Below are 21,623 nucleotides of genomic sequence, written 5' to 3'. Positions count from 1 at the left end.
TGGGAGAGGTTTGCATGATGGCGGAAGAAGAAGTCCAAGCAGGATATTTCTCCTTCAAAGGTTTCTTTGAAAGAAGAAAAGCCGTCTCCCGACCCTCCTCCGAAGCTCCTACTCATTCGGTCTCTTACGAGAGACCGTCGAGTAGTAGCGTAGACCAAGTTATTATCGGCCAACCCCGGGTCTCGAGAAATGATTTTGCTTCCCTTAGCGAAGCAGCCCCACCTCTCCCCCCGGGTGAGGCCTTGTCGCTAACCCCCCTCTTACAGATATGGTCTTCCTTGGGGCTTACGGGTCCGCCCTCCAAGGAAGCCTTGCTGCAGTTCATCTGCATGGGTGCTTCTGTTAAGCAATCATCGTCGCCGTCAGAGGTAGATCCCCTGGCCCTTGTCGACGTTGTTGTATCAGAGGTGTCTCATGCGGTTTCATCCATCTCCTCTGCCACTCCAGACTCTACAGCAGTTGCTGCTGACTTAATTTCCCACATTCCTGATCATCCTCCGAGGGGGAAACTCAGTTCAACGTCTGTCTCTCCTGCAAGTTTTTCTCCCCCTCAGGGGAGTTCACTTATAGAGACTCCTCTTCGGAGGACTGTTGTGGTGCACGGTCAGCTTGTTGATCCAACGGCCCCAGAGAGCGCATCTGTTGGAAGGCTCGCCTTCCTCTTCGCCTTAGAGGTCTCCCTTCATCGTCACTGCAGTCCCCTGCAGAGGAACCTCCGCTGTATTCAGACCTTCATATATCAACCATCACTGCACCTGCAACCAGTTTTGTAACTTCGGTCATGGACCTCTCAGCCGATCGTTCGCGATCCTCTTCGGTGGATGGTCGTCCTTACAAAGGGCATGCTGACCATCCATCCTCCAGACCTGCCGACCTACCATCATCATTCCTGTCACCGGTAGAGCCCATTGTAGCTCTACCAAAGTGCGCAGCTGCGCGCTAACAACCTTTAACTTGCCATCTGTCGAACCTTCAGCACTCACCAGCAGCTCGTCACTCTACAGCATTTATTCGCGCCCCTTCACCTGCTCGCCTTCACAGAAGGCAGCAGTTTCATGCTCTTGCGCGCCAACGTTCGCCTGCACGTCAGCGCTCTCCTGCGCGCCGTGTGCCCAGGGTCGCCCACGCGCCAGGGTACTACAGCGTGCTTCTGCTCTCCTGCGCGCCCACGATCTCCTGCATGCCAGTGCCCTCCTGCGCCCACAATCTCCTACGCTCCAGCGCCCACGTGCGCGATAACGCTCGCCTACGCGCCAGCACTCTCCTGCGCGCCCTTACTCTCCTGCGCGCCAACCTGTGCACCATTCATTGCCTGCGCGCCAACGAATGCCTGTGCGACATCACTCTCCGGCGCACAAGACTGTAGGTGAGACAGCAATCACATTGCAGCCCTCACCTATGATCCAACTCTCACCAGCGCGCCGGCGCTCTCCTGAACATTTGCGCTCACTTGTGTGCCAAATATCTCCAGCGCGCATGCACGGAGATGCGCTCGCCAACTCTCACCTACGTACGCGCCAATACTCTCATGCGCTCCCGCTCGCCAATATTCTCCCGCGCGGGGACGCCAATATTCTCCCTCGCGTGAGCGCCGATATCCTCCCGCGCGCGAGCCCGCGTACCAACAGGCACGGGCGCTGGATCTACACCCAGCAAGGTTGCCATTGCCTCATTCCCCTGCCCGCAAACGCATTCCAGCGCGCACTGTGGGAGAAGGGAAACAAACACAAGCAGGGGGGTTCAGGACCCCTAAACTGCCTTCTAAGGTAGACCCACCTATTACTGTGACTCCTCGTAGAGAACCTTCAGTCCCTTTCCCTTCAGGGGATCTGTCTGACAGTGCATCCGTCAGTCAGCAGCCTTGGTTCAGTGCCTTAGTCAGAGCCGTAATACAGGCTTTCAAGCCAGTCCTGTCTGACCGCTCATCAGAGCAACCTATAGCTCTGGACTTAAGAGACAGAACCATGGCCTCCTCTACCCCTTTAAAGAGGGAAAGATGAGTTTCTGATGTGGTCACTTCCTCGAGGGCGAAGCTGACTCCATGCAGACCATCAAGGCAAGTTCCTCTAGTTTCTCAGAAATACTCTCCCTCCCTGTCGGACGAAGACCATCTGTCACCAAGGGAACCGCGCGAGGAGAGACATTCCTCCATCGCACCAATGGAGGAAACCTCTCTTCAAGTGGAGTGTTCCCCGCAATCAAAGACCCGGAGGGACATGACACACAGGCCTTCGATGTTGGAGTCTAACTCCTTTCTCGGAAGGAGTCCAAAGACTCCAAAACTCTACCAAAGTCCTCCACTAGGGCTAGAACGGAGACAGCCAGCCACTCAGGGAATGTCTGCGACTCACCCCAAGAAGAGCTCTCGGGGATAGAAGGAGACTTCGCTGCGAGTCTTACATCAGGAGGAGACCAACAAGAATCAGAGCATGCATTCTGGCAGGTTCTGACTCTAATGAGAGTTCTCAATGGGTTTTCCAACCTGGAGATACCCCTCGAGAGAGCAAAGACACTGTCTTAGACTGCGTCTTTAGTACTCAGATACCTTCAAAGACCAGTACAGCCCTACACTGGTCTCAAGGGTTGAAGAGTACCAGGGACAAGATCTCCCAACAGCTCTCTGTGATTGCCTCCTCCAACCATGCTGGCGCTACGAAAAAGCTCCTCCGTCTTCCTCGCGTACAGCAAAGGAGGTACTTTGAGATCCTGGAGGAACCCAGTTCAGCTTTGGAAGAGCTAACCAGGGGAGTCCCTCCTGAGAGACTCTCCAGCCATCAGGTCTCGTTCTCAGCAACTGAGATCCTTCACCAGGAAAAGGTCACAAAGTATACGATGCAAGCTACTTCGTGGCTCGACATCTGGTTAGGGACCTTAGGTATCCTGATACGATCCGAGGATTTTTCCAAGGAGCGTGCCAGGAAAGCAATGGAGACCTTACTTTCAGGCACTCGCACGATCGAGTTTCTTGCCCACCAAGTCTCGAGCTTGTGGCAAACACCTGAAACGTCGAGATGCAGTGTCTGAGAAGTTCCACCAACAGGTCCCAAGCATCAAGATAAATAGGCTCAGACATTCCTCCCTAGAGGGGCCCATCTGTTTGCGCCTAAGGACGTGGAACTTGCTGCTGAGAGGTGGAGGAAGTCTCATCAAGACTCTCTCCTCTATAGGGCTTTAACAACTAAACCCTATAAGCCTCCAGCACCCCAGGAATCCCATCCAACCAAGACCGCGACAACGACGAAAACAGCAGTGAAGACAGTGGTGTCTAAGCCCTTTCCTGTCAAGGTCATGCAAGGCAAAAAGTTCTCCAGGGGAGGCAAGAATCCTAGAGGGAGCAGCCAAGGCCGCAAACGCTAGGATAGGCACTCCCCCTGCGTTTCCACCAGTGGGGGGATGCCTACAAAGTTGCTCAGACAGGTGGAAGCAACTCTGGGTCGATTCCTGGACAATCTCTGTGATCCGTCTAGGATATCGCGTCCCCTTCATAACATCTCTACCTCCCCTGACCAGGAATTCAGTGTCATTAGACTCCCTTGCCATGGGATCGGCAAGGGGGCAAGCCCTTCGGGCAGAAGTCCAGACCCTGTTGAAGAAGGGCGCTCTCCAAGTGTCCTTGACGGGTCCCCATGCTTCTTCAGTTAAGAAAGGCATCGGGAGGCTGGAGACCAGTCATCAACCTCTCAGCCCTGAACAAGTTTGTCTAACAAACTCCATTCAGCATGAAGACGACAGACACGGTCAGTCTAGCAGTAGGACCTCAAGACTTCATGTGTACACTCGACCTAAAGGACGCGTACTTCCAGATCCCAGTCCATCCGTCTTCAAGGAAGTACTTAAGATTCAGCCTAGACAACAGAAAGTACCACAGCACCCCAATTTATCACCTGAGTGTTTGCCCTAGTGTCAACTTGGGGACACAGGATTGGCATCCATCTCCTCCGTTATCTGGATAACTGGCTAAACCTAGCAGATTCGGTGTCAACCCTTCTTCAATATCGAGACAAACTTCTGAGACCTTTCTAGGATCTGGGGATCATGGTAAATCTCGAGAAGTCTCCTCTGCTTCCTACACAGAGACTGGTATACTTAGGCATGATCATAGACACCAATCTCCACAAAGCCTTCCCATCAGACAACAGGATAACAAGGCTGAGAAAGGTCACAAGACCTTTTCTCAGAAGAGAAGAACTTCCAGCCCAATAGTGGTTACATCTCCTCGGTCACCTTTCATCGCTGGCTCGTCTAGTTCCCAATGGTCGCCTCAGGATGAAATCCCTCCAGTGGCAACTCAAGTCCCGTTGGAATCGAGCTCACGACTCCCCGGACATGCGGATCCCCATGGGATCAGCGGAACTGACAGACCTCCAGTGGTGGGTGACAGACGAGAATCTATGAAAGGGAGTGGACCTTCTCGTCCTCCCCCCGGATTTGATGCTGTTCTCAGACGCTTCAAAAGGGGGGGGGGGGGGGCCACATGCTGCACCACACGACCTCAGGCCTCAGAGTCAGAAAAGTACCTCCACTTAAATCTAGAGATAAAGGCCGTCTTTCTGGTTCTTCAACAGTTCCAACAGTTCCTGGTAGGCCACTCAGTGGTGGTGATGAGCAACAACACCACAGTAGTGGCTTACATCAACAAGCAAGGAGGTACTTTTTCACAGCAGCTATCCCATCTAGCAGTAGAGATACTGAGATGGGCCAAAATCCACTCGATACCACTATCGGCACGCTTCATTCCAGGCAAAAGGAATGTGCTCGCCGACAACCTGAGCAGAGCATCTCAGATAGTGGGTACCGAGTGGTCTTTGGATTATCTAGTAGCCAACAAAGTCCTGACTTTGTGGTGTTCTCCGATTGTGGACCTCTTCGCAACGGCCCTGAACTTCAGGCTCCCGCTGTATTGTTCCCCAGTCCCAGACCTCAAGGCTCTCTGGCAAGATGCTTTCCAACAACGGTGGGACAACATCGACGTATACGCCTTTCCCCCGTTCTGTCTGATGAGGAGGGTACTCAACAAGACCAGACCATCGGTCAATCTTTCAATGACCCTTATAGCTCTGCTATGGCATCACGCAGAATGGTTTCCGGACCTTCTACAACTCCTAACGGAGCCCCTAAGAGAACTCCCTCCACGACACAATCTACTCAAACAACCACATGCCAACATATTCCACAAAGCTGCAGCTTCACTATGACTTCACGCCTGGAGACTATCCAGCATCTCCTCTCTCAGAGAGGATTTTCGCAACAAGTTGCAATTAGGATGGCTGTATACCTGCGTAAGTTATCAGCAGCAGTCTACCAGGCAAAGTGGAAACTCTTCTGTGGTTGGTGTCGTGGAAGGAGTATCTCTCCACTCGATGCCACTGTTCCAGCAATAGCGGAGTTGCTCGTGTATTTGCGTGAAGAAATGCGCCTATTAGTCTCGGTAGTGAAAGGCTATCGCTCAGCCTTAAGCCTCGCCTTCAGACTGAAAGGAATGGACATTTCTTCATTGCTAAAACTTTCTTTACTCATACTGAGTTATGAAATTACCTGCTTCCAGTTAGAAGTGAGACCTCCCCCATGGAACGTGGTTTGAGTTCTCAGGTCTCTTAAGAGACCTCTCTATGAACCAATACGCCAGGCAACCGATCGCCACCTGACTTGGAAGACGGTGTTCCTGCTAGCTTTGGCCAACCGAATCAGTGACTTCATGGTCTCTCATACGACATCGCCCATTCAAGGGGATGGGGAGAGGTAACGTTCAGCTTCGTCCCTGAGTTTATTGCTAAGACTCAGAACCTGGGAGTAGCAGATCCACGATTCGATTCCTTCCGGATTTCTAGTCTCCGTACTGTAACAGATGACCCAGACCATCTCTTACTATGCCTAGTGAGGAGTTTTAGGCTGTATCTTAAGAGAACAGCCGTAGCCCGTCCTCGTGTGCCTGCACTATTCATCAGCACAGGAAGTACCAAGCAGAGGGTCACCAAGAACACCATCTCAGCATGGATTCGCAAGGTCATAGACCATGCACTGAATCCAGACCCTCCTCCGTCACGTCACCCCAGAGCTCATGATGTCGGGCGTAGCTACGTCCCTGGCATTCAAGAGAAACTATTCAGTGACGCAGGTTCTTCAAGCTGGGGTGTGGAAGTATCAGACCACGTTCACATCCCACTACCTGCAAGACATGACCCACAGGAGACTTGATATGTTCTCTATCGGTCCTGTGGTGGCTGCACAACAGCTGGGTTAAAACCTCAAGCACCTTGCTGGACAAGTAGCAGAAGGTTGAGGGCATTGTTACCCGGTTTTAGTCTGCGTGAATGAAAAGGTTTGACTAGCCCTTATTCTTTTCTTCATTCTCCCCTCTCTTGGGGGAAGCAGCATCCTGGGTTCTCTGCATAGCTGACCTCAAACCACTGCAGGTAAACCATGCTCCCTTGTGTACCTAGTATTTAGATTAATACTGTTTTGTCCCCATACCCTGACGAGGTGGTATTGGGAAAGTTCTAGGGCACAGTTTTTCCTTCTAAAGAACTCGGAATAACTTTACCAGGACAGTCACACTTCTACATACCTCAACACACAGCTTGTGTAGTACGTGAACCTTGCGTAGCAAGGTTTTAGCTAGGCGCTGGGACTCCTTATTTCTTGAGTACTGATACACTCAGATAAGAAGCCCCCTGGTAAAAGCCAAAAGCCAGATTGGCTGGGACGTCCACCCTTCCTAATGGGTGAGTCACCCCTATTAAATAGCATGGTATGTATTCCAGTTACGGAACAAATGACAAATTCGTAGATAATTTGTATTTTTCCTAACTATACAAACCTTGGCTATTTAAGCAAACTTACCCGCCAGCCTTATCCCCCTTGAAGTCCTTCTTCCAAGCAAAGTAAGCTCAATCACAGGTATGTGAGGAGGAGCGGTAGCAAGCTACCCTCTTTATCCCCCGCTAACTAGCAGTATGGGTAGTTAACCCTCATTAAAAATTAATGGCTCATCATTTCAGCCACGCCGAAAGTAATACCGCTATTAAATAGCTGATGTTTGTATAGATAGGAAAAATACAAGTTATCTATGAATTTTTCATATTTCCTGTTCTTGCTGACAGAACAGGCATACACTAGTTCGGTGCAGTTTTGCAGCACACCCTTCTTTGAAGTCTACGCACCATTTGTTTATTTGGCATTTTGCACATTTGTGCTTTAAACTTCTGTTTCTCACTCATTTTTAATTTCTCAGTGATATTGTGTAATGAGTAAAAAGGGTGGTTAGCTGATAGCTACCCACCTGCTGTTGCATCCGCTTAATCCTGAGTGACTTTACATGAAAATGTAAAAGAATTAATAGTGGTCCAGTCCTAGTTTGGATGCTCAGAGCTGGTCTTAGCCTCAAAGTGAAACTTACTGGGTTGGGAAAAACCTACCTACTGCCATTGCCCATCCCTTCATCGCATCACACAAGCTCTCTCACTTCAACAGAGTGCCAAATCATTGAGAGAGAGAGAGGGGGGTGTTATTGTGTGTGTTTTATGACCTCTTTTGTTAGTATGTGTCCAATAGAATCTTTACCTTGTCCTGTTAAAGTAAATAAATGACATTGATGAGAAAGATATATGAAAACCTGTGAATTATTAAGATGTATTTTAGTAAGACCCTATGGCGAGCCTCAGAAATGTCCTCGTAACTCTGGTGTTGGGAATCACTGGCATAAACAAACAAAACAAACTAAGGAAGGCAATCTTGAACAGTAAATTAATTGCTTTATTACATTATTGCTATTACTAAGAATAGATAGTGGATAACTAATCATAACTTGATTTTATTACTTAAAAGTAAACTAAGCTATCTCACATAACGAGAGCTGAAGAACACAAGTGTTAACTACACTGGGATTGTAATGAAAAATGGCAGCTTGGCGCAAGTTAGTCTGTCAGTAAATTTGTCCCTAGTAGTAATGATGATGTGTCATTGATACTAAGAGAATTTCAGCATTGGAGATGCTGTGAAGAGTTCAATAGAGCCTGAACTCCAGGGTCTCTTTTTCACACTCAGTTCATGCTTTGCATGTTGAAAGATTGACCCTAGAGCAGTGGAGGCAATAATAGTATGTTTCTTTGGTGTTTTATGTAATACTGTATTGGAATCCTTGTTCTAGCCTTTCACAGAAAAATCCTTTGAGATCACACACCGTATTAACCCCAAAAAGATGGTGTGCGTATGGTCACAATATGGTTGAATGGTTTGTAATACTGTACTTAATTAGTTGTATATATGAAAACAGCAGTTATAATCATGTACTCTATGTATGGGTTTAACTTATGTTACTTTCAAGTTTTTATTTTTTTTTATTTTGGTGGTTCCTAATTTTTTTTTATATTTTGCAGATGTCTTTCAATGCTATTTCTTGAAATACCATCGAGCAGATATTTTGTCTATATTGAAAGCAGAAGATGAATTTGATCACTATTCTGTTGTTTTCAAGTAAGTTATTGAGCTAGTTTGGTCATTGAAGTTCGGTAACAAAATAGCCTAAGGTGAGTATGGGGCCAGTGGAACTGTCCTCTCACTTGATTATCAATGCTCTTTTTTCTCCTACACCAATACAAACCATCGTCCTTTACTATAGGAGAATGGATAATAGCGAAGTTGGGACACGACAGATAACCCTTTTACCCCCAAAGGACGTACTGGTACGTTTCACAAAAGCCATCCCTTTACCCCCATGGACGTACCGGTACGTCCTTGCAAAAAAATGCTATAAAAATTTGTTTTTCAATACTAAACTTACCCGATGATCATATAGCTGTCAGCTCTGCTGCCCGACAGAAAAACCTACGGGCGGAATACGCCAGCGATCGCTATACAGGTGGGGGTGTACATCAACAGCGCCATCTGTCAAGTAGGTACTCAAGTACTCGATGTCAACATAGAACCAATTTTCTCTCTGTCGTGCCACTGGCAAGACCTACTAAATACGCTGTTGCTAACTGGATTTGTTTTCACAACGATTTGGTGAAGTACACTATTCCAGTTTTGAGCTTTCGCTATGCAGGGGTTTTATCTTCATTTCAAAACTTGAACTCGTTTTGGATAGATTTAATTATGGTGACGAAGAGAGTATGGACTCTCTTTCACTTTTAAATGGCCGACCCTTCCCTTAGACGGAAGTGTGTTTAGGTTTTTGGTAATTTTGCTTAACACGTTATAGATCTATACATTTTATATCTCTCCGCCTTTATAGGCCTCTTCGATTAACTTTCCATTTATTATAAACATATAACAATAAATTCTTATGTTTGTTTATATGTGACCTTTCCTGATAGTAGGCGGTCCTAACTTGGAACCGAAGTTAATTAACATTGAGCCCGTTATATCGTATTTAACCTTTAAAGAATTTAATACTTTTTAAATTTTAATGTTTTATGAAAGAATTTCTTTGATAGTCTCGTACTGTTTTCAAAGATGAACTAACGTTTAGTTTTTAGTCTACGCAGTTGTTGACGTTCAGGACGTTCAACATGCGCTCTATCGTTACGATAGAGAGAGAGTATCACGGTTTCACTTTGCAGTAAGAGTAAACCGATTCTGGCGTTTCGTTCATTCTTTCTTAGCTTAAATTCTAAATTAAAGGAACTTTTTATTTGGAAAACCTTTCAGTTTTTTCCTTTAGCAAATAACATGTTTTAACGATATATAATTGGGCTCTTCTCTCAGGTGCGAAATCAAGAGAGAAAGAGAGAGAGAGATAGAGACGGAGGGAGAGAGAGGAGAATAAACGTTTCGTTCAAGCTGGTAACGTTGTTCTCGTTTTTTTTTACTCTCCTCCCTAGTCGCTGTAGGGGAAGAAGGTAAAACGTTTCTAGGGTTTTATTCTTGTTCCCAGGCTTTGTGCGGTGAGAGATTGTAAACGTAGTTTATTTGATCTAGTGTTTAGTCTCTTTCCCAGCCACTGAATTCTTTATCTTTATATATGTTTTCTGTTGCATTGTACGACTGTTTTCGCAATTACTACCTTTTAATGAAGGATAGGATTGCGTGTTTCAGGTAGAAATCAGTTAAAGTTTCGATTTCAGTGAAATAAGTGCAAAACAGAAAATCAAAGTGATAAAGTGATATGCGCAAAGTGTTACAGTGTTGCGTCCGAGGGTTCGTCTGTTCGTGCCAGTCGTTCACCTAGTCCGGGACCTCTTACAAGCTCCCAAGCCCAGGGGAGAAGTAATGTCGAACGACTTATGGGTTCCACAGGCCTTGATCAACGAACAGACGTTTTTCCCTCCGTGGTTTCGGGCGTATCTACCCAAGATCGCCCCACCCACACAAAGACGAGAGAGCCCATTTGTTCCTCGTCTGTGGAAGAGGTTTCTCGTAAGAAACCATGGACCACATCTCGCAGCTTTTTAAGTGCAAGTCGGTCCCTTCCGCGCAAGTCCAAGGGCCCGGGTGTAGCCACTGGGTCAGTTCGGACTCGCTGCAGTCATCCGACGACTGCACACCTCCCAAGAGAGGCAAGGTGGTACCGCAACAGGCAGTAACTCCGTCTGTTGCCGCACCAGCTGTTTTAGACCCTCAGTCACAACGGACAGTAGCTCCGTCTGTTGCCGCTTTTGTAGACCCTAAGTGGCCTTTACTGCAGTCTATGCAGGAGTTTCGTGCGGAGAAGGTTGACACTGCTCCCGTTAGCCTACAACCTTCCACGGTTGTGCGCCCAGCTCACGCTGAGGCTGCCTGCTTCCACACTTTGGCTGCGGAGAGCTCCACCACCGATGCGCAGTCGACCCTGCCAGACGCATGTTGACGTTAGCCGACGTGCGGCACCCTCCGTTGACATGCGTGAGCTACCGCATCAGCAGTGGGAAGGTGGAGTCAAGCTGCCGTGTTTTGACGCGATGCGTTAGTTTCCGCAACCCACGGCAGTCCCCACCACGCACCACCACTCCGCTTTGGTTGTTGCCTGCTCCCACACTCCGACTGCGGAGAAGGTTGACGATGCACCCGTTTGCCTACAACCTGCCACGGTTGTGTGCCCAGCAGACGCTGCGGCTGCCTGCTCCCACACTCTTGTTGTGAGAGCTCCTCCACCCATGCGCAGTCGACCCTGCCAGACGCATGCTGACTCCCACAGACACACGGAGCACTCCGTTGCCGTGCGTGAGCTACCACAAGCTGCCGTGTTTTGACACGGTGTGTCAGCCTCCGCAACCCTCTGTGGTTACCGCCACTCGCCCGCAGCAGACTAGTCAGTCAGGAGTTGAGGCTTCCCCACACAGCTTTGGTTGTTGCCAGCTCACAGACTGTCAAGCAGTTACATGACGTTGCCTTCTGGTCTGCTACTAATGCACCAATGCTGTATGTCCTCACGCACCTGTTGTGGTTGACAGTTCAGTTTTTCAATATTAATCTTACCCGATGATCATGTAGCTGTCAACTCTGTTGCCCGACAGAAATCTACGGTCGGGATACGCCAGCGATCGCTATACAGGTGAGGGTGTACACAACAGCGCCATCTGTGAGCAGGTACTCAAGTACTTCTTGTCAACAAGAACTCAATTTTTCCTCTGTCGTGCCACCGGCTAGACCTACTTGGATACGCTGTTGATTCTGGAGTTATTGTTCACGATTTGGTGATGTATTTGCTCTAGAGTTTAGCCTTCGCTATTCAGGAAGCTTTATCATTAGCTTAGCAAGCTTTTGGAATTAATTTGATTTGATTATGGTGACGAAGAGAGTATGAACTCTCTTTCACTTTTAAATGGCCGACCCTTCCCTTAGACGGAAGTGTTGGTGTCGAAGAGAGTATAGACTCTCTTTTTTAATTTTGCTTAACAAAGTTATAGATTTATTTTATATCTCTCCGCCTTTTATAGGCCTCTTCGATTAACTTCCTTTTATTATAAACTTATAAAAATTAATTTTTATGTTTGTTTATATGCGACCTTTCCTAATAGTAGGCGGTCATTACTTGGAACCGAAGTTAATTAACATTGAGCCCGTCATATCGTTTTTCCTGTTAAGATTTTATGCTATTTTAATTTTAATGTTTTTGAAAGAATTTCTTTGATAGTCTCGTACTGTTTTCAAAATTGAACTAACGTTTTGTTTTGTCTCCGCAGTTGTTGACGTTCAGAACGTTCAACTTGCGCTCTATCGTTACGATAGAGAGAGAGTATTCACGGTTTCACGTTGCAGTAAGAGTAAACCGATTCTAGCGTTTTGTTCTTTCTTTCTTAGCTTAAATGGTTTTAATTCTAATAAAGGAACTTTTTATTTGGGAAACCTTTCAGTTTTTTTCCTTTAACAAATAATATGTTTTAACGATATATATAATTGGGCTCATCTCTCAGGTTCTAAGTCAAGAGAGAGAGAGAGAGAGATAGAGACGGAGGGAGAGAGAGGAGGATAAACGTTTCGTTCAAGCGGGTAACGTTGTTATCGTTTTTGCTCTTCTCCCTAGTCTCTTTAGGGGAAGAAGGTAAAACGTTTCTAGAGTTTTATTCTTGTTCCCAGGCTTTATGCGATGAGAGATTTTAAACGTAGTTTATTTGATCTAGTGTTTAGTCTCTTTTCCAGCCACTGAATTCTTTATCTTTCATTATGTTTTTCTGTTACATTGTAATACTGTTTTCGCAATTACTAACTTTTAATGAAGGATAGGATTGCGTGTTTCAGGTACAAACCACTTAAAGTTTCGAGTTCAGTGAAATAAGTGCAAACAGAAAATCAAAAGTGATAAAGTGATAAGCGCAAAGTGTTACAGTGTTGCGTTCGAGGGTTCGTCTGTTCGTGCCAGTTGTTCGCCTAGTCTGGGACCTCTTACAAGCTCCCAAGCCCAGGGGAGAAGTAATGTCGAAGGACTTATGGGTTCCTCAGGCCTTGATCGACGAACAGACGTTTCCCTCCGTGGTTTCGGGTGTATCTACACACGTTGCCGACGTGATCACCCCACCCACACAAAGACGAGAGAGCCCATTTATTCCTCGTCTGCGGAAGAGGTTTCTCGCAGAAACCATGGACCAAATCTTGCAGCTTTTAAGTGCAAGTCGGTCCCTTCCGCGCAAGTCCAACGGCCTAGGTGTAGCCACTGGGTCAGTTCGGTCTTGCTGCAGTACGTCAACTGCACACCTCCCAAGAGAGGCAAGGTGGTACCGCAACAGGCAGTAACTCCGTCTGTTGCCGCACCAGCTGTTTTAGACCCTCAGTCACAACGGACAGTAGCTCCGTTTGTTGTTGTCTTTCATAGACCCTAGTGGTCCATGCTGCAGACTATACAGTCTCAGCTTGCTCCTTCATACAGGAGTATCATGCTGGAAGGTTGACAATGCAGCCTGTTAACCTACAACCCGCCGAGGTTGTGCGCTCAGCAGATACTGCGGCTGCCTGCTCCCAACCTCCTCAACCCATGAGGCAGGAGCCTCATGCTATGCGGCATCCTCCTCAACCCATGAGGCAGGAGCCTCATGCTATGCGGCAACCTCCTCAACCCATGAGGCAGGAGCCTCATGCTATGCGGCATCCTCCTCAACCCATGAGGCAGGAGCCTCATGCTATGCGGCAACCTCCTCAACCCATGAGGCAGGAGCCTCATGCTATGCGGCATCCTCCTCAACCCATGAGGCAGGAGCCTCATGCTATGTGGCATCCTCCTCAACCCATGAGGCAGGAGCCTCATGCTATGCGGCATCCTCCTCAACCCATGAGGCAGGAGCCTCATGCTATGCGGCAACCTCCTCAACCCATGAGGCAGGAGCCTCATGCTATGCGGCATCCTCCTCAACCCATGCGGCATGAGCCTCATCCCATGCAGCATGAGCCTCATCCCATGCAGCATGAGCCTCATACCATGCAGCATGAGCCTCATCCCATGCAGCATGAGCCTCATCCCATGCAGCATAAGCCGCATGCCATGCAACATGCTCTGCATACCTTACAGCATGCTCTACATACAGCATGCTCTGCATACCTTACAGCATGCTCTGCATACCTTACAGCATGCTCTGCATACCTTACAGCATGCTCTGCATACCTTACAGCATGCTCTGCATACAGCATGCTCTGCATACCTTACAGCATGCTCTGCATACAGCATGCTCTGCATACAGCATGCTCTGCATTCCTTACAGCATGCTCTGCATACCTTACAACATGCTCTGCATTCCTTACAGCATGCTCTGCATACAGCATGCTCTGCATACCTTACAGCATGCTCTGCATACCTTACAGCTTGCTCTGCATACCTTACCGCATGCTCCTCAATCACACATCTTTGGTTGTTGCCAACTCACAAGACTGTCAAGCAATTTCATAACGTTGCCTTCTGGTCTGCTGCTTTTGCACCAGTGAAACCCTCACTGAGAGAACTTAGCTTTTCTCGGATATGGTTCCTGTAGATGAGAAAGTGCTATTCTCCCTCCTTCTGATATTCCCTTGAGGACTCTGTCAGTTGGAGAGGAGCCTTAAGCTGCTTAGCCTCTTATGGACTTTTATTTAAGCATAACATGCTTCCAGGGAGGGTAATGGTTCCTCTTCAGTTGCTAACCCCGTCTGTTGTCACACCTGCTCCCATAGACCTTGGGCTTTGTTGCAAGACATGCAGTCCAAGCTTAGTCCTTGTTAGAGGATTTTTGTTTACGGAGTCAGTGTGTCACTGGGAAGACGTTCAACAACCAGCAGAGGTGACTTGTTGTGACGCAGTGCGGCAACCTCAGCAACCCGATAAGGAGTTGTCTGTACTACCCAGACAGTCTAGACAGTTTCGGGTTGTCGCTGTACTTCCTCGTTTCCCCATGGTTGACAGTTCACAGACTGTGCAGCAGTACCATGATCTTGTGTCCGGCTCCGTCAGACGACTGGCTTTTAAGAGCTCCCACAAGTCGTCGCTGTCTGGAGAATCTCAGATGGACTATGGATCTGACCAAGGAACTGGGCCTCCTGGTCAATTTAGAGGAGTCCCAGCTCGTCCCATCCCAGACCATTGTCTACTTGGGTATGGAGCTTCAGAGTCGAGCTTTTCGGGCTTTTCCGTCGGCCCCAAGGATCTACCAAGCCCTAGAATGCATCCAGAGCATGCTGAGAAGGAACCGATGCTCAGTCAGGTAGTGGATGAGTCTAACAGGGACACTTTCATCGCTGGCCCTGTTCATCGAGTTAGGGAGACTCCACCTCCGCCCCCTTCAGTATCATCTAGCTGCTCACTGGATAAAGGACATGACGCTAGAGACGGTCTCAGTTCCTGTTTCCGAAGAGATGAGGTCTACTCTAACGTGGTGAAAGAACAGCTTTCTTCTCAAGGAAGGTCTACCTTTGGCTGTTCAGAAACCCGACCGCCGTCTCTTCTCGGACGCATCAGACACGGGCTGGGGTGCGACTTTGGACGGACAGGAATGCTCGGGAACATGGAATCAGGAGCAAAGGACACTTCACATCAATTGCAAGGAGCTGTTGGCGGTTCATCTGGCCTTGATAAACTTCAAGTCCCTCCAGCTTAACAAGGTGGTGGAGGTGGACTCCGACAACACCACAGCCTTGGCTTACATCTCCAAGCAGGGAGGGACTCATTCGAGGAAGTTGTTCTAGATCGCAAGGGACCTCCTCATCTGGTAAAAGATCGAAAGCTCACGCTGGTAACGAGGTTCATTCAGGGCGATATGAATGTCATGGCAGATCGCCTCAACCGGAAGGGTCAGGTCATCCCCACAGAGTGGACCCTTCACAAGAATGTTTGCATCAGACTTTGGGCCCTGTGGGGTCAGCCAACCATAGATCTGTTCGCTACCTCGATAACCTAGAGGCTCCCGTTGTATTGTTCTCCGATTCCAGACCCAGCAGCAGTTCACGTGGATGCTTTTCTGCTGGATTGGTCCCATCTCGACCTGTATGCATTCCCGCCGTTCAAGATTGTCAACAGGGTACTTCAGAAGTTCGCCTCTTGCAAAGGGACACGGCTGACGTTGGTTGCTCCGCTCTGGCCCGCGAGAGAATGGTTCATAGAGGTACTGCAATGGCTGGTCGACATTCCCAGGACTCTTCCTCTAGGAGTGGACCTTCTACGTCAACCTCACGTAAAGAAGGTACACCCAAACCTCCACGCTCTTCGTCTGACTGCCTTCAGACTATCGAAAGACTCTCAAGAACTAGAGGCTTTTCGAAGGAGGCAGCCAGAGCGATTGCCAGAGCAAGAAGGACATCCACTCTCAGAGTCTATCAGTCTAAATGGGAAGTCTTCCGAAGCTGGTACAAGGCCAATGCAGTTTCCTCAACCAGTACCACTGTAACCCAGATTGCTGACTTCCTGTTACATCTAAGGAACGTAAGATCCCTTTCAGCTCCTATGATCAAGGGTTACAGAAGTATGTTGGCAGCGGTTTTCCGCCACAGAGGCTTGGATCTTTCCACCAACAAAGATCTACAGGACCTCCTTAGGTCTTTTGAGACCTCAAAGGAACGTCGGTTGTCCACTCCAGGCTGGAATCTAGACGTGGTCCTAAGGTTCCTTATGTCATCAAGATTTGAACCTCTCCAATCAGCCTCTTTTTAGGACCTCACATTAAAAACTCTTTTCCTCGTGTGCTTGGCAACAGCTAAAAGAGTAAGTGAGATCCACGCCTTCAGCAGGAACATAGTTTTCACATCTGAAACGGCTACATGTTCCTTGCAGCTCGGTTTTTTTGCTAAAACGAGCTTCCTTCACGTCCTTGGCCTAAGTCGTTCGAGATCCCAAGCCTGTCCAACTTGGTGGGGAACGAACTGGAGAGAGTACTTTGCCCAGTTAGAGCTCTTAGGTATTATCTAAAAAGGTCATAACCTTTACGAGGACAATCAGAAGCCTTATGGTGTGCTATCAAGAAGCCTTCTCTTCCAATGTCTAAGAACTCAGTTTCTTACTAAATCAGGCTTCTGATTAGGGAAGCACATTCTCATCTGAAGGAAGAAGACCTTGCTTTGCTGAAGGTAAGGACACATGAAGTGAGAGCTGTGGCTACTTCAGTGGCCTTCAAACAGAACCGTTCTCTGCAGAGTGTTATGGATGCAACCTATTGGAGAAGCAAGTCAGTGTTCGCATCATTCTATCTCAAAGATGTCCAGTCTCTTTACGAGAACTGCTACACCCTGGGACCATTCGTTGCAACGAATGCAGTAGTAGGTGGGGGCTCAGCCACTACATTCCCATAATCCCATAACCTTTTTAACCTTTCTCTTGAATACTTTTTATGGGTTGTACGGTCGGCTAAGAAGCCTTCCACATCCTTGTTGATTTGGCGGGTGGTCAATTCTTTCTTGAGAAGCGCCGAGGTTAAAGGTTGTGATGAGGTCCTTTAGTATGGGTTGCAGCCCTTTATACTTCAGCACCTAAGAGTCGTTCAGCATCCTAAGAGGACCGCTACGCTCAGTAAGGAAGACGTACTTAATAAAGGCAGAGTAATGGTTCAAGTCGTCTTCCTTACCAGGTACTTATTTATTTTATGTTATTTTTGAATAACTAATAAAATGAAATACGGGATACTTAGCTTCTTTGTTAACATGTATGCTGGTCTCCACCCACCACCCTGGGTGTGAATCAGCTACATGATCATCGGGTAAGATTAATATTGAAAAATGTTATTTTCATTAGTAAAAAAAATTTTTGAATATACTTACCCGATGATCATGAATTTAAGGACCCACCCTTCCTCCCCATAGAGAACCAGTGGACCGAGGAGAAAATTGAGTTCTTGTTGACAAGAAGTACTTGAGTACCTGCTCACAGATGGCGCTGTTGTGTACACCCCCACCTGTATAGCGATCGCTGGCGTATCCCGACCGTAGATTTCTGTCGGGCAACAGAGTTGACAGCTACATGATCATCGGATAAGTATATTCAAAAATTTATTTTACTAATGAAAATAACATTTTTTGACAGTTCACAGACTGTCAGGCAGTTACATAACGTTGCCTTCTGGTCTGCTGCTAATGCACCAGTGCTGTATGTCCTCACGCACCTGTTGTGGTTGACAGTTCAGTTTTTGACAGTTCACAGACTGTCAAGCAGTTACATAACGTTGCCTTCTGGTCTGCTGCTTATGCACCAGTGAGACCCTCACTGAGATAACCTAGCTTTTCTCGGACATGGTTCCTGTAGATGAGAAAGTGCTGTTCTCCCTCCTACTGATATTCCTTTGAGGACTCTGTCATTTGGAGAGGAGCCTTAAGCTGCTTAGCCTCCTATGGACTTTAATTAAAGCATAACAAAGCTTCCAGGGATGGTAAATGGTTCCGCTTCAGTCACTAACCCCGTCTGTTGCCACACCTGCTCCCGTAGACCCTAATGGGCTTTGCTGCAAGACATGCAGTCCAAGCTTGTGTCCTTGATAGAGGATTTTTTTACGGAGAAGAACCTTCCGGCCAACAACCATCCTACCGGTTGGTTGTGCGCCCTGTTGACGCTGAGGTATCCTACTCGCGTCCGCCAGTTGAGGTGGTTCCTCCACCGATGCGACCCAGTGTGGGTTGCCAGTCGCATGTTGACGTTAAGCGACTCTCGGAGGTGGTTGTGGACGTTCAGTGTGTCACTAGGAAGACGTTCAACAACCAGCAGAGGTGACTTGTTGTGACGCAGTGCGGCAACCTCAGCAACCCGGTAGGGGGTTGACTGCACAACCCAGACAGTCTAGACAGTTTCGGGTTGACGCTGTACTTCCTCGCGTCCTCATGGTTGACAGTTCACAGACTGTGTAGCAGTACCATGATATTGTGTCCGGCTCCGTCACGCATCCACCAGTGCGACCGGATTCAGCGAGTCAGACGTTGCCCACTCCGTTGCCGTTTCCTCATCAGTTTCGGATGAGGAACCTTCTGATGAGGACATTGCTGAACAAGACGATCAACCCCCAGCCCTGCTATCCATCCAGAAGATGCTGAAGAAGGAACGCTGCCCTGTCAGGCTGTGGATGAGTCTGGTTAGGACACTGTCATCCGTGGTTCAATTTGTGTCACTTGGAAGACTACACCTCCGTCCTCTTCTGTATCATCTAGCTTTTCACTGGAAAAGGACAAGACGCTAGAAGCGGTCTCGATCCCGGTTTCCGGAAAGATAAAGTCTGGTCTGACTTGGTGAAAGGACTTTATCAACCTTTGAAAGGGTCTTCCCCTGACTGTTCAGACTCCCAACCACGTTCTCTTCTCGGACGCATCGGACGTAGGCTGGGGTGCGACATTAGGCGGTAGGGAATGCTCGGGATTATGATACTCGAGTCAATGGACAATGCATTTCAACTGCAAGAAGCTACTGGCAGTACATCTGACCTGGAAAAGCTTCAGGTCTCTCCTTCAAGGCAAAGTGGTGGAGGTGAACACGGACAACACCCTGCTTTGACGTACATCTCCAAGCAAGGAGGGACCTACTCTCTGACATGGTACGAGTTCGCAAGAGACCTCCTCACCTGGTCAACAGGTCTAGACTTTTCACTAGTAACGAGGTTCATCCAAGGCAACTTGAATGTCATAGCAGATTGTCTCAGTAGGAAGGGACAAATAATTCCAACAGATTGGACCCTCCACAAGGATGTATGCAAGAGACTTTGGGCCACCTGGGGCCAGCCAACCATAGATCTCTTCGCAACCTCGATGACCAAGAGGCTCCCAATAGTTTGCTCACCTATCCCGAACCCAGCAGTAGTTCATATAGATGCCTTTCTACTAGATTGGTCACATCTAGATCTATATGCATTCCCTCCGTTCAAGATTGTCAACAAGGTACTGCAGAAGTTCGCCTCTCACGAAGGGACAAAGTTGACGCTAGTTGCTTCCCTCTGGCCCGCGAGAGAATAACTCACCGAGGTACTTCGATGGCTAGTAGACGTTCCCAGAACACTTCCCCTAAGGGTGGACCTGCTACGTCAGCCACGCGTAAAGAAGGTACTCCAAGGCCTCCACGCTCTTCGTCTGACTGCCTTCAGACTATCGAAAGACTCTCGAGAGCTAGAGTTTTTTCGAAGGAGGCAACCAGAGCGTTTGCTAGAGCAAGGAGAACATCCACCCTTAGAATCTACCAATCGAAGTGGGAAATCTTCCGAAACTGGTGCAAGTCAGTATCCGTATCCTTGACCAGTACCTCTGTAACTCAATAGCTGACTTTCTCTTATATCTGAGGAAAGAACGATCTCTTTCAGCTCCCACTATCAAGGGTTACAGAAGCATGTTGGCATCAGTCTTCCATCACAGAGGCTTAGATCTTTCCAACAATAAAGATCTACAAGACCTCCTTAAGTCTTTTGAGACCACGAAGGAGCGTCGTTTGGTTACACCTGGTTGGAATTTAGACGTGGTTCTAAGATTCCTTATGTCAGACAGGTTCGAACTGCTTCAATCAGCCTCCCTGAAAGATCTCACCTTTAAGACTCTTTTCCTGATATGCTTAACCACAGCTAAAAGAGTCAGTGAGATTCATGCCTTCAGCAAGAACATCGGATTCTCATCCGAAACGGCTACATGTTCTACAACTTGGTTTTCTAGCCAAACACGAGCTGCCTTCTCGGCCTTGACCAATATCGTTCGATATTCCAAACTTATCGTATGGTTGGAAATGAACTAGAAAGAGTATTATGTCCTGTAAGAGCTCTTAAGTTCTATTTTAAAAACCTTTACCAGGCCCGTCTGAAGCTTTATGGTGTTCAGTTAAGAATCCATCTTTGCCTATGTCAGAGAATTCTTTATCCTATTTTATCAGACTGTTAATACGAGAAGCTCATTCCCATCTGAATGAGGAAGACCAAGCTTGGCTGAAGGTAAGGACACACGAAGTTAGAGCTGTCGCAACTTCCGTGGCCTTTAAACAAAATAGATCTCTGCAAAGTATATTCGACGCAACCTATTGGAAAAGCAAATCAGTGTTCGCGTCTTTTATCTTAAGAATGTCCAGTCTCTTTACGAGAACTGCTACACTCTGGGACCATTCGTAGCAACGAGTGCAGTAGTGGTGAGGGCTCCACCACTACAATTCCCTAATTCCATAACCTTTTTAATCTTTCTCTTGAAATGTTTTATTAAAATTTTTGGGTTGTCCGGAAGGCTAAGAAGCCTTTCGCATCCTACTTGATTTGGGGGGTGGTCAAAGTCATTTCTTGAGAAGCGCCTAGATTAGAGGTTTTGATGAGGACCTTTAGTATGGGTTGCAACCCTTCATACTTCAGCTCCTAGGAGTCGCTCAGCATCCTATGAGGATGGCGAGGCTCAGTAAGGAAGACGTACTTAAAAAGGCAGAGTAATTGTTCAAGTCGACTTCCTTACCAGGTACTTATTTATTTTATGCTTGTTATTTTGAATATTATTATTATTATTATTACTATCCAAGCTACAACCCTAGTTGGAAAAGCAAGATGCTATAAGCCCAGGGGCTCCAACAGGGAAAAATAGCCCAGTGAGGAAAAGAAATAAGGAAATAAATAAATGAAGAGATCAAATTAACAATAAATCATTCTAAAAACAGTAACAACGTCAAAACAGACATGTCATATATAAACTATTAACAGCATCAAAAACAAATATGTCATAAATAAACTATAAAAAGACTCATGTCCGCCTGGTCAACAAAAAAGCATTTGCTCCAACTTTGAACTTTTGAAGTTCTACTGATTCAACCACCCGATTAGGAAGATCATTCC

General features: G+C 47.4%; 1 protein-coding gene across 1 annotated transcript in view; it reads left to right on the top strand.

Moving 5' to 3' along the window:
* Positions 1-5,191: 5,191 nt before the first annotated feature.
* The window catches only part of LOC137653846 (DNA helicase MCM9-like), a 64,490-nt gene continuing 48,058 nt past the window's right edge, over positions 5,192-21,623 (top strand). Inside the window, exons 1-2 of the mRNA XM_068387497.1 lie at positions 5,192-5,279; positions 8,376-8,472. Of these exons, the coding sequence (XP_068243598.1) occupies positions 5,192-5,279; positions 8,376-8,472 (185 nt within the window). The remainder of the gene's footprint in view (positions 5,280-8,375; positions 8,473-21,623) is intronic.

The sequence above is a fragment of the Palaemon carinicauda genome, chromosome 14 (assembly GCF_036898095.1).
Source record: "Palaemon carinicauda isolate YSFRI2023 chromosome 14, ASM3689809v2, whole genome shotgun sequence".
Lineage (NCBI taxonomy): Eukaryota > Metazoa > Arthropoda > Malacostraca > Decapoda > Palaemonidae > Palaemon > Palaemon carinicauda.
This window is presented reverse-complemented; position numbering and strand designations above follow the sequence as displayed.